Below are 13,573 nucleotides of genomic sequence, written 5' to 3'. Positions count from 1 at the left end.
AAGAGCTCTACCACTGAGCCACAGCCCTAGCCCCCATGTTTTTTGTTTGTTTGTTTGTGTTTTTTGTTTTTTAAGAGAGAGAGTGAGAAAGAGAGAGAGAATTTTTTTAATACTTATTTTTTAGTTTCGGTGGACACAGCATTTTATTTTTATGTGGTGCTGAGGATCGAACCCAGCGACCCGTGCATGCCAGGCGAGCGCGCTACTGCTTGAGCCACATGCCCAGCACCCCCACCCCGTATTTTTTTGAAAGGTTTTAATTGTAAACACCTAAAAAGTACAGCTTAAAATGATATCACTTAAAGTTATAAAGTTTAAGTTAGATTGAATAGCACTCTTCGTACACTAAGAAAGAAACTACTTTTTAGCTATATCATTATGAAAGTAATTATAACGTATTAAATAAATTACAATAGTTTTGAAATATAGATGCATGTATTCTAATAGATCTCTCTTCTATCAATTGCAATTGAAATACTTTATCTTGGTTCATTTGAAATTTTTCAGATTAATGACCTCTGAGTTTTTAAAGAAATCCAGTTCTATAAGGAGAAGTCCATCAGCAACTACCTCTTCTCACTATCTGGGGACTTTGAAAGTCTTGGACCAAAAGCAGAGTTTAGAACCTGACAAAGCAGATCACATAAGGGCAGCTGTTTATCAGGTAAAAAGAATTAATAATTTCCATATCAAAGAATGAAAAGACTTTACCAGAAATTTTGATGCTTTGGTGGTGGTGGTGTTGTTCTTGTTTCGGTCTTATAATTTTTTATTTGTTTTGTGTGCTTGAGGTTGAACGCAGGGCCTCACAAATGCTTATCATGCCCTCTACCACTGAGCTGCACTCCCAGCCCCAAAAAAGTATGGTTTGATACTTAATTTGGGGCGGAGGAAAGTTTCCTTTAAAATACTTAAACAAACCAGAGCTAGTTTACTCAATTATTAGCTTCTGTGCTTTTTTTTTTTTTTTTTTTAAGATGATTCTAAGAGGAGAAACCATAATAATTTATAGAAATATAACAAAAGCCAAAATATTATAAGATATATGTTTTATCCTTTCTCATCCTAAAATTTTATATTGTTTATGAACAAAAGTAGTTCCTAAAGTTTTCTCTTCAGAAACATTGTTAATTTACACAGAAAAAAGATTTTCTCAATTTTTTTCAGTTTCAGTAAGAGTCACTTTTTTTTTTGTTATATAGAAGAGTATACTTTATGAAATGGTACAAGTAATTTTGGGGAAAAATTTTGATATATTTGGCCACTATATTAAATATTTGAAGACAATATTATTAGTAGTAATTTTCTTGAATATCCTCAAGTTTTATTAGGAAAAAGAAAAATGATACCAGTTTAAAATTTATGAACTTTATGTTTTGCTTTTTAAAGCTTTGTCAAGTATTTTGAATATAGTTAAGATTTCTAATTCATTTGGTATACTTTGAATAGCATAGAACCTTTTCTTTATTCTAACAGGAGTGGTTGGAAAAGAAAAATGTATATCTTCATGAAATGCACAGAATAAAAAGGATTGAAAGTGAAAACTTAAGAATCCAAAATGAACAGGTATTTGTGAAATAAAGAAGTTGAAAATGTTCTGGACTGTTATGTCAGTAAAGTATCTGTGAATGTTTAACATTTCTAAATCAAATGTTTTTTAAATGTTGAAATAAGTTGTATATAAAAGACTTGATTTCTGATTTTATTTCTCTGGTACTTTATGTAATTTTAGTTGGTCATAAATAGAACTTTTTATATACAGACACATTTTTATTTTATTTATTATGCATAGGATAGATATGGCATAACTAATTTTGAACTTCTGTTTGTAACCATCTAATTCACTCTTAAAAATTGACATCAGTTAGCCAAGAATACAAAGGGTCTTCAGACATCTATCTTTAGTTTTCCTCTTTTCGCTCTTGAGTTTTAGGTGTGTCTTCAAGACTATACCTGAGTTCTTGACCCACGTTCCATCCCATGGACCCAAACTGGACTCTTGTTTCAGTCCCTCCTGAACTTTCAATCTCTTCCTCTCACTCTTGCCTAATAGGCCACAATGGTCAGCTCTTTCCTGTCTTCTAAAGTAAAAACTCTGAAAAACCCCTTCATTGTCTGCTCAGTACTAAAACTGATTGAGAGAGACGTTTTCAAATTGAACAGCACTATGACAAATCCGTCTGTATGAGCAGACCTCTGTCGCTATGCTGTGTACCTGTCCCCACACTGGTAGCATTACACGGCTGTGGGCAGTGCTGTAGCCCTTCACACTGTAGCTGCACAGTACGTTACTTCTCAGTTGAGTTTCCTCCATGATAAGGTTTTATGTCATTTAATGATAATATTCTAAGTCAATTATTGGATATTATGTGATAATATCCTTGATGTACATCACATGCATATTTTCCAGTCTGACATATTTTCAACATTTAGAATATGTTAGTGGGGTAACAACTTTATGCCTTGATATCATTCAAACCAAAAATCTGTTCTTACTATATGACTTGGCCTATTTACCTTACTCTTATTGTATAAGCCTATAATTTTCCAGAATTTTTTGACTGAAAAAATATAATATAATTTTTATAATACCCCTTAACCTATTAGAGTTTATTTTGATAGCACTTATTTTGTGCATTTCCAGAAATAATAATTTTCCTGCTTCTGACTAATATTAAGTCAGTATCTGAGAAATGTTTTTAGAAAAAGGATGTTTTCAGTCCTTTTTTTTTTATTTTTATTTTTTTTAATTTTGAGACAGGGTCTCATTAAGTTGCTGAGGCTGGTCTTATATCTTCAGTTCTCTCACCTCAACCTCCCAGGTTAACTGGGATTATAGGTGTGTGCCACCACTCCTGGCTTGGATATTTTTTGAAATAAATTGTCTAAACCATTCTAAATAAATTATCTGCTTTGGAACTTAATATCTTTATGTGATGATTCTGGGAATTAAAGTGAAATATACATATATTTGTATATAAATATACGTTAAAATTTGTGTGTCTACTCCTACATTACCTGTATACCTATTATTTTTTCCAAAATAGAAAAAAGCTGCCAAGAGAGAAGAAGCATTAGCATCATTTGAGGCCTGGAAGGCCATGAAAGAAAAGGAGGCCAAGAAAATAGCTGCCAAAAAGAGGCTTGAGGAGAAAAACAAGAAGAAAACTGAGGAAGAAAATGCTGTGAGGAAAGGAGAAGCCCTACAGGTATTCACAAGCTTTAAACACCTTACTTAGTTATTTTTAAACATATGAAATCAAAATCAACGCTTCACCATATTTTTGCTTATTTTATAATATTCACAGTAAGAAATTCATTCTGATCTTTTTTCAGGCTTTTGAAAAATGGAAAGAGAAAAAAATGGAATATCTTAAAGAGAAAACTAAAAAGGAGAAAGAATATGAAAGAGCAAAGAAACAGAAAGAAGAGGAAACTGTTGCCGAGAAAAAGAAAGATAATTTAACTGCTGTTGAAAAATGGTAATCCAAAATAAAAAAAAAAATCTTCTGATAGATTTAATAACAGTTGAGGCTTTTCTAAAATTTATTTACTTGATATTTTAGTGAGCTTTTTTTGCTTCAATGACTAAAAAGACCTGACAAGAACAATTAATGGAGGAAAAGTTTATTTTGGGTCTCATGGTTTCAGGGTCTTAGTCCATAGATGTCCGACTCCCTTCTTTGAAGCCCAAGGTGAGGCAGAACACCATGGGAGAAGAGTGTGGTAGAAGAAGCAGGAAGTGGCCACCAAGAAACACCGAGAAAAAAAGAGCTCTCCTCACCAGGGACAAAATAGAAAACCCCAGAGGCACACCCACAATGACCCGCCTCCTCTAGCCACACCCTATCTGCCTACAGTTACTAACAGTTAATCCCTGTCACAGGGGTTAATTCTCTGATTAAATTAAGGCTCCCCAACCCAATTTTTCACCTCTAAACTTGTTTGCATTATCTCACACCTGAGCTTTTGGGGGACACCACCCATCTAAACCGGAGCTCTTGGTATGTACTAATGCCTCTCAATCTCATTCTTTGCCAGGGCTGTTTTAGGGAATCTTTATTATCTATTCTCCTTTAACTTCCGGTGTCTTATATCATCCTACATAGGAATGAAAAAAAGGAAGCTTTTTTCAAGCAAAAGGAAAAAGAGAAAATAAATGAGAAAAGGAAGGAAGAACTGAAAAGAGCTGAGAAAAAAGATAAAGATAAACAAGCTATCAATGAATATGAAAAATGGCTGGTAGGTATTTGCTAAACCACTGGTGTTTTTTAAATGCCCTTTTGTGCCTTTTCTCTTCCTAAATCCCTGTACCCCATACCTATTGACTGTTTCTCCTGGAACTGCCTTGTTGACTCCATTCTCTCCTTCTGTACATATCATATCTTCTTCTATTTATCATTTCTGTTAATGCTTTGACTGCTCCCTCAAGCTCCCAGGCTGAAACTCCAGTTACACTTTCCTCCATCACTGCATTCCCACATTCAGCCTTTTACCAGTCACCCCCATTCTTCCTTGCTGTAGTTATTGCATCTGACACCAATATACTAAGTGTATCTAACATACCAAGTACTTTCAGGTTATTTTAGGTGAAAATTGATTATGACACATAATAACACTAATGGGTGAGGAAGTTATTCCATTTTTTATTCTTTTTGTTTATTTATTTTTATTTCTGATAATGTCAAGAAAAAAGTCTTATTTGTTTTTAAATGAAAGACAGTAAGTTTGAGGTTTAGAAGGAATAGGATCTAGCTGGATTTTAATATAGTTGGTTTCAACTTACTTTCTGTTATGAAAGTTGCTTTTTGTTGACATCAAACTAAATACAGTTTTTTATTTTAAAATGCAAAAGATTATTTTATTAATCAATTTTAATAGATAATGATTTTAATAGACAATGTATTCCCATGGATAGTACTTACTGAATGAAGGAAACACATTTTTATGAACAGTTACACATTCACCTGATTTGTCAGTAAAAAATTTAAAATTCTCCACATTCTATCTAGTAAAATTTCAATGATACTCTTTTTGTTTGTTTAGGGGTTTTTGCTACTGGGGTGCAGGGGGTGTACTAGGGAGTGAGTCCAGGGGCATTTGACCACTGAGCCACATCCAACAGCCCTTTTTTTGTATTTTATGTAGAGACTGGGCCTTATTAAGTAGCTGAGGCTGGCTTTGAACTCTGGAATCCTCCTTCCTCAGCTTCCCAAGCCACTGGGATTACAAGGGTGTGCCACCATACTCTTTTCAAATTCTCATCTGCTAGTTGAGAAATGTCACCATGGGTCTTTATTATTTGTATTTCTCTAATTAAACTTGAACATGTTTTCATTTATAGAAGGGTCACTTTTATATTTTTCTTCTGTAAACCATCACTTCATGGACAGTCATATTTCTGTTGGATTTTTGGTCTTTTTCTTATTGATTTGTAGAAGCTTTTATATGTATTAGGGAAATTAGCTAATCATTTCTGATATAAGACGCAAATATTTTTCCCACTCTATTGTTGGCTTCCCAACTTTATAGTATTTTTAAGCCACAAAGAATTTAAGTTTATATTTAGGTCTCAGATTTATCAATTTTTTTCCCTTTGACTTCTGAATTTTAAGCATAGTTGAAAAGATGTTTTCCGTAATTTGAGGTTAATCAAAATTCTCCCATATTTTCATCTGATGACTTTAATATCTTAATGTCCCAACATTTGTTCTACCTAGACTTTATTCTGATGTATGATGGGAAATCTGATCCCAACTTTATTTATTCCAACTAATCTTTTACAGAGTACCCCAATTTTTGCCACTGATTAGAGTTGCTATCTATTATATGATCAATTCCCATATTTAGGGGTCTGTTTCTTGATTTTCTGTTCCGTATATATATATCTTACTAATAAGCTTCATATGTCTAAATATTTGTCTGGAATAAGCTCAAATATTTGGTTCTTCTCTCACAGTATTTCTGACTATTCTTGTTTATTTTTTCATGTAAACTTTTAAAATCAACAGTAGTTACAGAGACATGGATCAAAGTTAGGTTTTGATGATAGGATAAAAGACACTTAGGAATAAACTTAAGAAATATGCAAGAAAACTTTAGTACTCTCCTGTAAGTACCCAAATGAAGACTTAAGAGAATGGAACAAAACTGCACTCAGATAGAAACACTTAACCTTGTCATGTTGTTATAAAGTTATCGGCTCTCCCCGAAGTAATACAATGTGATCCCATTTTTAAGGAGCCAACAGAATTTATCATTATGTGTTGACTTTTGTTCTACTTTATGATAATTCCATGCAGAGAAGTAATAATAAAGTGATTGAAATTGATTTGATATCTGAATGAGGAAGGCAGTGTTTCATGATGGCTTCCTTAGGTTAAATTCTTGTGCATTTTTCTCCAAGATGTTTAAAAGTCTTTTTATATTAAGAAGATGTATGCTAACTGCTAGTAGCACAGTAAGTAAATGTAAAAGTTTCGGTTTTTAGTTTTATCTCTGTATTTCCTAGAAAATGGACAATGATTAAGTGATGATTAGTCAACACTATTTTTGATGTTTGACTGTAGTATTTAGTCACTTGCTCATTTTCATCCTATTCATTGATATTAAAAAAAAATAATTGTCTATATCCTGTCTCAGCTTTTCAGCACCCTACTAATTAAGATCAAACTTTTCTCAAGTTTTTCTCCCCACCATTTCATGTTAAATGGAATGGACACACACCCCCCCCAAAAAAGGGCTCATTCAGTCATTTCTGTGAACACAGACTGGTCACTGCTTTACCCCCACCTAGGAGGATGATCTACCTCTCTCTAAAATGGCTAAGGATGTTCGGACTCCATCTTTTCCTTTCTCAAGATTCTGAAAGGAAGTTTCCTCTTTGCTTTAATAGATTTAGCAAGCATGCAAACATTCTATGACATGATGCCAAGACATGGATGTTAAAGACTGAAAAGGACTACCTCATTCATACCTCTCTTCATATCTTTTTGCTATGTGTGAATAATAGTATGTGAATGGATTTTGCATCACCAAATTGTTCTTGAGACATTTATCTACCCATGTATGTACTGATGAAAGATGCATTGATAACTTATCACAATGTCTGTCTTCCCAAGTTATCGATCTGCAGAGGCAGGGTTTTCCAAGGGTTTCTCTGATCTTGCTTCTCTTTGAGGAATACGAGGAAATCATCAGTAGGAGGAAACCACCAAACTTTGTAGTGTTAGCAGAGAAGTAAAGAAGTGGAGAGATAATGAGTGAAAAGACCAAGGTTATTAACATTAGATATAGGGAGGTAAATATTCAGTTTTCATACTAATCCCCAGAAACTCAGCTATTTCATTGAAGATAGTATGTGCAGTAAAATAACATGGTTCTATAATTCATCTGGTATAATAAAAAGGTAAAAATGTGAAAGATTACATTTCCAAAATAATATGAAACTGAACTCTTCCTCAGTCAAGCAATAAAATACAAACTTACCCTTCCACTCCTTTGCGAAGCAACATTCTTTCTACCCTCTGAAATATTCCCATTATGTGGCAGGATATGTAATCTTAAATAAAAAATCAGCTCTCAGCTTGGCATTTCAGCCCAGCTCTCGTCCTCCATTTTCTGCTTCTCTTCATATCTAAACTGTTAGAAAGTTTTGCACCACTTCCACAATGCTACTAACCCTTTTCAGCCTCATCCGTTCCAGTCTTGTCTCTGTCTCCATCACTAAACCAAGATCATGCTTGAAAAGTCACAGGTTTTCCAGTGCTTCTAGCCAATCTAACGTTTGCTTTCCTGTCCCCATTTTCCAAAACTCTCAGCCTGCTGCAGGGCTGTTTCCTCTTCTTTCTCCTACCTCCAGCTCCAGCCTTCCCTCTCCAGGTCACTTGTTGCATTTTTTTTTTTTTTTTTTAACCTAAGTTCAAAACACTGACATGGCCTGCAAAGCTCCATAGGATGTTGTTGTTCATCTCCCTTTTTTATTTTCTTTGGCCCCCCTCTCCTTTATCTAACCAAGTTTGGTCTCACTTTAAAGTGACTTTCCCTAAATCCCCTTTCTTTTCAAAGTAAGTGCTCTCTTCTATTCTTTATCATAATACTTATTTTTATATTTCATAGAAATTCTTACAATTTGGAATTATGTGTTGTGTATTTACTTGTTCATTATCTGTACATTTTGAAGCTTATCGGGATCCTTATCTGTGTGTTTGGATTTTATAATCACTTTATACTTGACCCACAGTAAGAGCTATCTATGTTTACAATTGATTGAATAAACAGAAATCGAGGCAGCATTGTGCCAATAGAATAATAGACCCATATGTCACCTCACAACCTGGCATATGTTAGAATGTGATATATTCAGCATCAAATTCAGAGTAATGATGAATTCAGTGGAATAAGGGGGAGAGAAAGATATGATGGGGGCCAGATTCAGAGAATTTCAGAAATATTGGTCATATTTCCTTTTCATTAATTGTGTTTGAGTTTTGAAGACATTACCCTTTAAATTATTTTCTATGGTTGCATTATTTATTGATGCCCTTTTTTTTGTAAAGTTAAGGGCTAACAAAGGTGACACTGACATGGCCTGCAAAAATATTGATAAAATATTTGATGTAAAGATAATATTTATTTGAAAATACACAAAGTACTAAAAATGAAAGGCCCCAGTGCCCATACAGTTAGATGGGCCAAATAATCAGACAGAAAATTCACTCAACCACTAAAGAAATGTTTGAATATATACTTAAGTTCAATGATAAACAAATATGAAAGTTGAACTTTCATTTATTGGTAAAAAATATGGAGGATCTCTTGCTATGCTGGCACATGCAAGTTTTGCATCCAGTAAATTTACTTCTGAGCATCTGTTCTCAGAAAGTAATCACCAACTTCTAACAATTACTGTTTTTCAGCAATTGAATTATAGGTGTTTTTCCTATTTTGCAGAAATTTTAATATCATCATGTTTAATATTTACAAAGATGGAGTGACATAAACACCTTTTGATAGTATACAGATACAGTAGCAATATTCCCTAGCTTCTGTTCCTTTATAACCAGTTAAGCCAGGAAATAATATAGAAGAATCTTAAAATGGATTATTTTGTTCTTCAGCAAGAAGCCTGATTTAAAATAATGTTCAAATATGTGTCTGAATACATGGTTTTCTGTTTTTCTCTTTAGGAAAAGAAAGAAAGACAGGAAAGAATTGAACGAAAGCAAAAGAAACGCCATTCATTTCTTGACCACGAGGCACTTCCTCCATGGAGCCCTCCCAGTAGAACTGTGTTCTCGAAAGTCTTTTGACAATCCTTGTTCTTATTTACCAACTTGCCAATTTTAGTCACAGGTTTAGAACATTCATTCAATTACTTATAGTTGGAAAAATCTATTTTAATTAAATGGCAGGCCTTTCTGTTAAAATGAAAAAGATACTTTGGACTTTAATCAGTAAAAGTATTTTTGAACTGTAGATAAACTGCCTCCAAATGAAAAGCTAATAATCTTTTCATTTAAAATAATGAAAATGAAAAGCTCTTACTATGAAAATGCATAAAGCTTTATATGTCCTGATAATTCTGAAAGTGGAATGCTCCTTGATCACTTTCGTTAACCTCTGCACGCAATTTAAATATGTTAAGCCCAATAAAAACAAGGAAACCATCTAGGTACTCTAATCATAGAAATAATTGGATTCGTCGATGATCATGCATTTGGATTCAGGTTTTTTAATGAATGTATGGTGGGGAGTGTGCATATATTATTTCTTCTAAAACTGATGTTTAGCTAAAAGCAGTTGCCTGTGCACTGTGCAAGTTAGAATTTTGGTCAATTGAGGCCATAGTTCAATAAAACTGTAATCGGTGAGGCATTTTATTTATTTAAGAATTTTACCTACTATTTAATATGTGCGTACTTTACTCCAGGCTTAAATGACAATCATAGGCACTTTATAATGAAAGCTTTCTCTCTAAATTCTATCTCACTTTATTTACTAGTTCACAGATACCAAAAACAGCAATTTCATGGTAGTGATATACTTACACATTAGTTATGGAAATTCCACAGGAGTTCAAGGTCATTATCATATAATTTTCTACAATAAAGCCATAAAAGTTATGAAGGTGACACTTGTCCTTTTCACTAATCCAGATATAAAGTCTGTATTTAGAAAACAGCTAAATGAGAAAGTAACTTTGTAAAAAATATCCAAAGAACTTTTATTCATTTCTTTGTTCTCTGCACATCCTTGTATTAACTAGTCTCATACTTGACCTGGTCTCAGAGTTGAAATGCTGCTTTAATCAATAATTCAGTGCAGAGACAATGAATGAAAATAAATAGTTACTATTTATAGAGAGCTTATATCATCTCTGCTGGATCTTTACAAATGTTATATCTCATCTTCACAACACTTATTCAGGGTAGGTATTATTAGCTTCATTTTTGCAGATAAAAATGCTAAGACTTTGAAAAACCAATAACTTGCCATACATCTTGCATAAGACTTGAGTCCAGACCACACTGATTAAGTATCTGAGTATGCAGACGTACTTATGGGCTGCAGAGCCCTCATACTGTTTTTCACATGCCCATGTTACCTCAGAAATTGTAGGATCTATCAAAACCTCCATATTCATCAACACATTTTTAATTTTCAGAGCTTAAAATCTTGGATTGTTATCCAGAGATTGTCTTTCCCTGAAGAAAGAACTGCTAGCTATTAAGATGATGGACACAATTAAATCTATAAGATGAAGTAGGAATTCATAAGATTTAAGGAGTTACTTAAACCTTTTTTGTCTAATATTAGAGTGTTAGAAAACTCATCAGGTTATGTAATGCAGACTTTGAGATTTCAAAAGGAATTGCAGGGGGTTTCATACACTGAGCACTAAACTTGCTGTAGCGTTTGTACAGGATGAGATGTCAAGGATCACTTTGAAGGATCATATGTAAGTAAACAATTTCATAGATAAAACTAGAAGACTTTTTATACTACTAGAACTAGAATACTTCATGAAATTGAAGTAATAACCAGTAGTATGTATTATCAGCATGGGATTTGGGACTTCTCATTCAGCCATGTGGCCCCCTTAGTACCAAACTTAATTCCTACCAGAATAGATTGTTAAGTATTTCTGGTATTGAACTAGACATTCAGAGCTAAAAAGATTTGCAACATCTAGGGAAATAACATCTGAGGTAGGATGAAATGAGAAATTGAGATGTTTGTATATTCCCAGCAAATCATTTCCCTCAAATATGTCTAGAGATTTTTGTTTTACTATAATAATATGTTATTTTCTGTTTACAGCAACTAGTACTGAAATCAACTAGATGAATGAAATCACCTCTTGCATAGCAGAAATAATGTTGAGTTTGGAGAATTAAGTAAAAATGTAGTACTAAACTATTATTTACTTTCTAAGATCCAAAGGGAACAATCAACCCTGATAATATTCCCTTGAATATAACTTTATTTAATGGTATAATTCTTTCCATATTTCCTTAGAAAATATTAAATCTTATAAATATTTACTTATTAAGTTTTCATTAATATATAAAGGAATATTTAATTGAAATTAAAGACACAAAGATTCTACAGGATTTCATATGATTTCATATTAAATGATCAGCCTATGTCATTGCATTGATCAGCCCGGTGAGTTGGCCCATGCCTGTAATCCCAGCCACTCTGAAGGCTGAGACAGGAGTTGAAAGCCAGGGAGTTCAAAGCCAGTCTCAGTAACTTAGCAAGGCCCTAAGCAACTTAGTGAGACCCTGTCTCTAAATAAAACATAAAAAGGGCTGGGATGTAACTCATTGGGTAAGTGTCTCTGGGTTCAATCCCCAGAACCCCCAAAGTAAGTAAATAAATAAATTGATCACTTGAAGAATGTTGATTTTAAAAAAATAGGAAAATTTTGAACATTATTATTTTATATATATTTTATGAATATTGTTGTTATATTATTGAAAATAATAAGTTCTCAGAAATCATTTGTGAATAAGTTTAAATATATTAAATAAACCTTTACATTGAATTTAAGTTTCATAATGTCCAAGAAAATGGTAACATAAATAATAATGCAATTTTAGATCAGAAAGAGCTTAAAAGTTTCTTAATGAAAGATAATGAGCTATTCATAGAATAATGATATCTCAGTAATTTATATTTACATCACACACTTTGAAAATGTGAGTCCATTTATTGTTTTAACTTGAAATAAAACCAATATTTTTCACTATTGCCCAAGTTGTACATAATGGTAATTAGGTGTCTATAAATTGTATATGCCTTCTGTAGAACCATCCTTCAAATAAGCTATTTAGGTACTGACACTGTTATTGAAAATGTGTAAAAATAATAAAGTTTCTTAAATCCTGAGTCATGGGCTAAAATAATAGAGAAAAAGGATTTCATAAAATAAGAGAAAGTGTATGTTATTTAAAATCACTGCCCAAAATAAACTAGTACAGGAAATATATATCCCTAATTTAACCCTTACTTTGATTTTAGTAGTGTTATATTAAAAGACATTTAAACCCACATGCTTCCATTTTGCAAAAAACAATTATCAATTTTTTTAATCCTAGCTAAACTGATAGAATATTAAAATGATGTCTAAATGCTTAATTGGAAGGGGTTTTAAGTTTTTTTTTATTTTAAAATGCCCTGTATTCCTGTTATTTTGGAATATGTATGTTATGTGTAACTGTATAATGTTGATTTCAATAGACAAAATTCTTGGTGTTGAATTTAGGATGTTTTTAGGGATTATTGGGGGAGATGTTTAATGTATGCTTTTTGGTGGAACATTTTCATGTAATAATTTATTAAAGTCAGTCATTCAGAAATTATTTTGTTGAGTGATATTTATTCGCTGTGTACCAAAATTTCATTTCCAATGTTAGGAAGTGTACTGTGAGTTTTATTTGTGGGCTAAAGATAAAAATATATTGTGTTAATATACCCTTCATTAGAAATGACTGAAAATTTGTATATTAAACTGTTCTAACTTAAAATTTAGATATAAAAGAGGTTTTAACTACACAAATTACAAAGATAACATAATTACTAAATAATTAGAAAATGCAAATAATCGAAGTCATCCTTGCTCCTATCTCCCCCAAATAATTATTCTTAACTAACTTGTTTTGCTCTTCTAGTTCTTAGTTTCTAGTGTATTTTCCAAATTAATATGAGAATGAAAGAAGAGAGTGTATCTATTACTATTTCTCTATTTCTGTTTCTCCCTCTGTCTTGTTCTCCTTCTGTCTCTTCTGTGCTACATGTATCCGTGTGTGTGTGTGTGTGTGTGTGTAAACTATCTAAAGCAAAAACAATGAATATACATCCATATATTCAAACATACAAATACCTTTCATCTTTGAGATAAAAATAAGATCCAATTACATATTTAATAATCAGGTTTCTCCATTTAATAATATGTCATGTACATATTTCCATGCTAATATCACTTTTTAATCATTTTGGGGGCTGCAATTGTAATTTATTTAACCTATTCTTGAGTAATTTGTTTCCTCACAAGTATTTACTATAG

General features: G+C 32.6%; 1 protein-coding gene across 2 annotated transcripts in view; it reads left to right on the top strand.

The window, feature by feature from the left end:
* Positions 1–9,508, top strand: part of Map9 (microtubule associated protein 9) — a 29,980-nt gene extending 20,472 nt beyond the window's left edge. For both annotated transcript variants that reach the window (XM_015484503.2, XM_048813548.1), the window contains exons 9-14: positions 508–664; positions 1,477–1,566; positions 3,048–3,209; positions 3,337–3,482; positions 4,110–4,242; positions 9,189–9,508. In XM_015484503.2, coding sequence (XP_015339989.1) covers positions 508–664; positions 1,477–1,566; positions 3,048–3,209; positions 3,337–3,482; positions 4,110–4,242; positions 9,189–9,311 — 811 coding nt within the window. In that variant the 3' untranslated portion in view covers positions 9,312–9,508. The remainder of the gene's footprint in view (positions 1–507; positions 665–1,476; positions 1,567–3,047; positions 3,210–3,336; positions 3,483–4,109; positions 4,243–9,188) is intronic.
* The last annotated feature ends 4,065 nt before the right edge of the window (positions 9,509–13,573 follow it).

Source organism: Marmota marmota, unplaced genomic scaffold (assembly GCF_001458135.2).
Source record: "Marmota marmota marmota unplaced genomic scaffold, marMar, whole genome shotgun sequence".
Lineage (NCBI taxonomy): Eukaryota > Metazoa > Chordata > Mammalia > Rodentia > Sciuridae > Marmota > Marmota marmota.
The sequence above is the reverse complement of the archived record's forward strand: the minus strand, read 5'-3'. Positions and strand labels throughout refer to the sequence as shown.